Consider the following 5,000-nt stretch of genomic DNA (forward strand, 5'->3'; position numbering starts at 1 on the left):
CCAGTGCCACGGGAATCTAGTTTTGATCTCACTCAGCGGTGCCACAAATCTCGGTTGCTTTCCCAGATACGTCACTAACTCCTCTGGGGCGAAGGCGGGGATCTCTGTTTTTTTCGGGCGTGCACCTCTCTTGTTTTCTTGAGGGTTGTCTGCACTTCTTGGCGTTTTTCTATCTTCGTATTCATTGTCTTCTAAATTCTGGAATGTGATAGATGGCATAACTGTAACTATTGTTGGTGTATACTTTATACTGATACAAGTAGCTCATTTCCTTTTTGATGCATATATTTATATGTATGTATGTATAAATGAATAGACTAACCAATCTGAACATTGTCGTCCTGATAATTGCTTGTATTGTTTATTATTATATTATAATAACCAGTTCAAACAACAAAACTGAGGCACAAGTACAAGTCACAACAATCCTTATAGCATTTACTCTCTTTGTAATTTTTACATTTGTCGAGTTAAGATTAAGCTTAGATTTTCTATTTTATCTTTTTTTTCATCAGATTATTCATCTGGTTGGAAGTCAGACCGTGCAAGTGGAAATCCTTCATTACCTTGATGTTTTGATTCGTGAACCACCTATGTCCCATTTCGCAGTAGCCATCTATACACCTTTCCATAACGAAACCGGGGCAGATATGAATCTCGTAGCATAAAGCTCGTTCAAGACAACCGCCCCAAGTCGTATGGGCAGCGCAGATCTTAATCTCTGGCCTCAGCATCACTCCATCATCCTCTAAGCTGAATATATGAGGGAGACTTGCCAGTGCCCGTTTCCAGTGCCACGGGAATCTAGTTTTGATCTCACTCAGCGGTGCCACAAATCTAGGTTGCTTTCCCTGATACCTCCTGATTAAGTGCTTGATATTGTTTATTTATTAATTCATAATAAACCCAGTTCCAACAACAAAACTGAGGCACAAGTACAAGTCACAACAATCCTTATAGCATTTACTCTCTTTGTAATTTTTACATTTGTCGAGTGAGATAAGCTCTAGATTTTCATATTCTGAATCTTTTTTTTCATCAGATTATTCATCTGGTTGGAAGTCAGACCGTGCAAGTGGAAATCCTTCATTACCTTGATGTTTTGATTCGTGAACCACCTATGTCCCATTTCGCAGTAGCCATCTATACACCTTTCCATAACGAAACCGGGGCAGATATGAATCTCGTAGCATAAAGCTCGTTCAAGACAACCGCCCCAAGTCGTATGGGCAGCGCAGATCTTAATCTCTGGCCTCAGCATCACTCCATCATCCTCTAAGCTGAATATATGAGGGAGACTTGCCAGTGCCCGTTTCCAGTGCCACGGGAATCTAGTTTTGATCTCACTCAGCGGTGCCACAAATCTAGGTTGCTTTCCCAGGTACGTCACTAACTCCTGTGGGACGAAGGCGGGAATCTCTGTTTTTTTCGGGCGTGCACCTCTCTTGTTTTCTTGAGGGTCGTCTGCACTTCTTGGCGTTTTTCTATCTTCGTATTCATTGTCTTCTAAATTCTGGAATGTGATAGATGGCATAACTGTAACTATTGTTGGTGTTGCTTTATTACTGATACAAGTAGCTCATTCCTTGTTGTGCATTATATTTATATGTATGTATGTTAAATGATTAGGACTAACCAACTCCTCTGGGGCGAAGGCGGGGATCTCTGTTTTTTTCGGGCGTGCACCTCTCTTGTTTTCTTGAGGGTCGTCTGCACTTCTTGGCGTTTTTCTATCTTCGTATTCATTGTCTTCTAAATTCTGGAATGTGATAGATGGCATAACTGTAACTATTGTTGGTGTATACTTTATACTGATAAAGTAGTCATTTCCTTGTTGATGCATATATTATTTTATATGTATGTATGTATAAATGAACAGACGACCAATCACAACAATCCCTATAGCATTTACTCTCTTTGTAATTTTTACATTTGTCGAGTAAGATAAGCTCTAGATTTTCATATTCTTAATCTTTTTTTTCATCAGATTATTCATCTGGTTGGAAGTCAGACCGTGCAAGTGGAAATCCTTCATTACCTTGATGTTTTGATTCGTGAACCACCTATGTCCCATTTCGCAGTAGCCATCTATAACCCTTTTCATAACCGAAACCGGGGCAGATATGAATCTCGTAGCATAAAGCTCGTTTCAAGACCACCGCCCCAATTCGTATGGCACGCAATCTAATCCTGCCTCCAGCAGCACTCATCATCCTCCAACTAATATATGAGGGAGACTTGCCATGCCCCGTTTCCAGGCCACGGAAGCTGTTGTGATCGCACGCACGTGCACAAATCCTCGGTTCTTTCCAGAATACGTCAATTAAACTCCTCTGGGGCGAAGGCGGGATCTCCTGTTTTTTCGGGCGTGCATGCACCTCTCGTGTGTTTTTCGTGGAGGGTTTCTGCACTTCTGGCGTTTTTCTAAGCTTCGTATTCAATGTCTTCTAAATTCTGGAATGTGATAGATGTCAGAACTGTAACTAGTGTTGGTGTATACTTATACTGAACAAGTAGCTCTTTCGTTTTTGAATCCATATATTTATATTATGTTATGTATAAATGAACAGACCGACCAATCTGAACAGACCGACAATCTGAACAGACCGACCAATCTGAACAGACCGACCAATCTGAACAGACCGACCAATCTGAACAGACCGACCAATCTGAACAGACCAACCAATCTGAACAGACCGACCAATCTGAACAGACCGACCAATCTGAACAGACCAACCACTCTGAACAGACCAACCAAACTGAACAGACCGACCAATCTGAACAGACCGACCAATCTGAACAGACCGACCAATCTGAACAGACCAACCAAACTGAACAGACCGACCAATCTGAACAGACCGACCAATCTGAACAGACCGACCAATCTGAACAGACCAACCACTCTGAACAGACCGACCAATCTGAACAGACCAACCAATCTGAACAGACCGACCAATCTGAACAGACCGACCAATCTGAACAGACCAACCACTCTGAACAGACCAACCAAACTGAACAGACCGACCAATCTGAACAGACCGACCAATCTGAACAGACCAACCAATCTGAACAGACCAACCAAACTGAACAGACCGACCAATCTGAACAGACCGACCAATCTGAACAGACCAACCAATCTGAACAGACCAACCAATCAGAATAGACTAACCAACCTGAACAGACCAACCAATCTGAACAGACCAACCAATGTGAACAGACCAACCAATCAGAATAGACTAACCAATCTGAACAGACCAACCAATCTGAACAGACCAACCAATCTGAACAGACCAACCAATCTGAACAGACCAACCAATCTGAACAGACCAACCAATCTGAACAGACCAACCAATGTGAACAGACCAACCAATCAGAATAGACTAACCAACCTGAACAGACCAACCAATCTGAACAGACCAACCAATGTGAACAGACCAACCAATCAGAATAGACTAACCAACCTGAACAGACCGACCAATCTGAACAGACCAATCAATCTGAACAGACCAACCAATCTGAACAGACCAACCAATCTGAACAGACCAACCAATGTGAACAGACCAACCAATCTGAATAGACTAACCAACCTGAACAGACCAACCAATCTGAACAGACCAACCAATCTGAACAGACCAACCAATCTGAACAGACCAACCAATGTGAACAGACCAACCAATCAGAATAGACTAACCAACCTGAACAGACCAACCAATCTGAACAGACCAACCAATGTGAACAGACCAACCAATCAGAATAGACTAACCAATCTGAACAGACCAACCAATCTGAACAGACCAACCAATCTGAACAGACCAACCAATCTGAACAGACCGACCAATCTGAACAGACCGACCAATCTGAACAGACCAACCAATGTGAACAGACCAACCAATCAGAATAGACTAACCAACCTGAACAGACCAACCAATCTGAACAGACCAACCAATGTGAACAGACCAACCAATCAGAATAGACTAACCAATCTGAACAGACCAACCAATCTGAACAGACCGACCAATCTGAACAGACCGACCAATCTGAACAGACCGACCAATCTGAACAGACCGACCAATCTGAACAGACCAACCAAACTGAACAGACCGACCAATCAGAATAGACTAACCAACCTGAACAGACCAACCAATCTGAACAGACCAACCAATGTGAACAGACCGACCAATCTGAACAGACCGACCAATCTGAACAGACCGACCAATCTGAACAGACCAACCAATCTGAACAGACCAACCAATGTGAACAGACCGACCAATCTGAACAGACCGACCAATCTGAACAGACCAACCAATCTGAACAGACCGACCAATCTGAACAGACCGACCAATCTGAACAGACCAACCAACCTGAACAGACCAACCAATCTGAACAGACCAACCAATCTGAACAGACCAACCAATCTGAACAGACCAACCAATCTGAACAGACCAACCAATCTGAACAGACCGACCAATCTGAACAGACCAACCAACCTGAACAGACCAACCAATCTGAACAGACCAACCAATCTGAACAGACCAACCAATCTGAACAGACCAACCAATCTGAACAGACCAACCAATCTGAACAGACCAACCAATCTGAACAGACCAACCAATCTGAACAGACCAACCAATCTGAACAGACCAAAAGGGCGGCGTCTCTCACCTCGCCTTCCTGTTCCTTGGATCTTCTGACTTTTGTTCTCACGGACATCGTGCTGCCGGCGTCGCTTACACCTGAAAAAAAATGAAATAAATGAAATGAAAGTCTTGTTGTTTTGCAGATGTGTAACTTGAGATCACTTAAAAACACACACAAATAAACTCAAATGGAGTACGGGACGATGAGTAAATGTGATAGATAGAGGGATAGAGAGAGAGGGAGGAAGGGAGGGAGGGAGGGAGGGAAGGAGGGAGAGAGAGATTGAGAGAGAGAGAGAGAGAGAGAGAGAGAGAGAGAGAGAGAGAGAGAGAGGGAGAGAGGGAGGGAGAGAGAGAGAGAGA

The 5,000-nt window shown here is 43.2% G+C and overlaps 2 protein-coding genes across 2 annotated transcripts in view; both read right to left on the reverse strand.

Annotated features, from left to right (window-relative positions):
* The window catches only part of LOC122262042 (uncharacterized), a 15,228-nt gene that overhangs the window by 267 nt on the left and 9,961 nt on the right, over positions 1-5,000 (reverse strand). The window contains exons 5-6 of the mRNA XM_086532483.1: positions 4,663-4,733; positions 1-198 (exon numbers count right to left, since the gene is read on the reverse strand). The exon at positions 1-198 is cut by the window's left edge and continues 267 nt beyond it. Of these exons, the coding sequence (XP_086388609.1) occupies positions 1-198; positions 4,663-4,733 (269 nt within the window). The remainder of the gene's footprint in view (positions 199-4,662; positions 4,734-5,000) is intronic.
* Positions 865-2,074, reverse strand: LOC147467207 (uncharacterized). Its single transcript, XM_086532122.1, has 3 exons — positions 2,039-2,074; positions 1,637-1,759; positions 865-1,513 (listed from the first exon to the last, which is right to left on the reverse strand). The coding sequence occupies exons 1-3, from the start codon at positions 2,072-2,074 to the stop codon at positions 1,007-1,009; spliced, it is 666 nt and encodes a 221-aa protein (XP_086388248.1). The 3' UTR covers positions 865-1,006.

The sequence above is a fragment of the Penaeus japonicus genome, unplaced genomic scaffold (genome assembly GCF_977035675.1).
Source record: "Penaeus japonicus unplaced genomic scaffold, GWHDUDI00000001_assembly GWHDUDI00000037, whole genome shotgun sequence".
Taxonomy (NCBI): Eukaryota; Metazoa; Arthropoda; class Malacostraca; order Decapoda; family Penaeidae; genus Penaeus; species Penaeus japonicus.

Coding starts and splice junctions, on each gene's coding strand:
- LOC147467207 (XM_086532122.1), bottom strand. CDS start 2,074: ATGGGACATAGGTGGTTCACGAATCAAAACATCAAG. Junction 1,760..2,038: donor TCACGAATCAAAACATCAAG/GTAATGAAGGAT, acceptor ATCACATTCCAG/AATTTAGAAGACAATGAATA. Junction 1,514..1,636: donor CCTTCGCCCCAGAGGAGTTG/GTTAGTCCTAAT, acceptor ATCACATTCCAG/AATTTAGAAGACAATGAATA.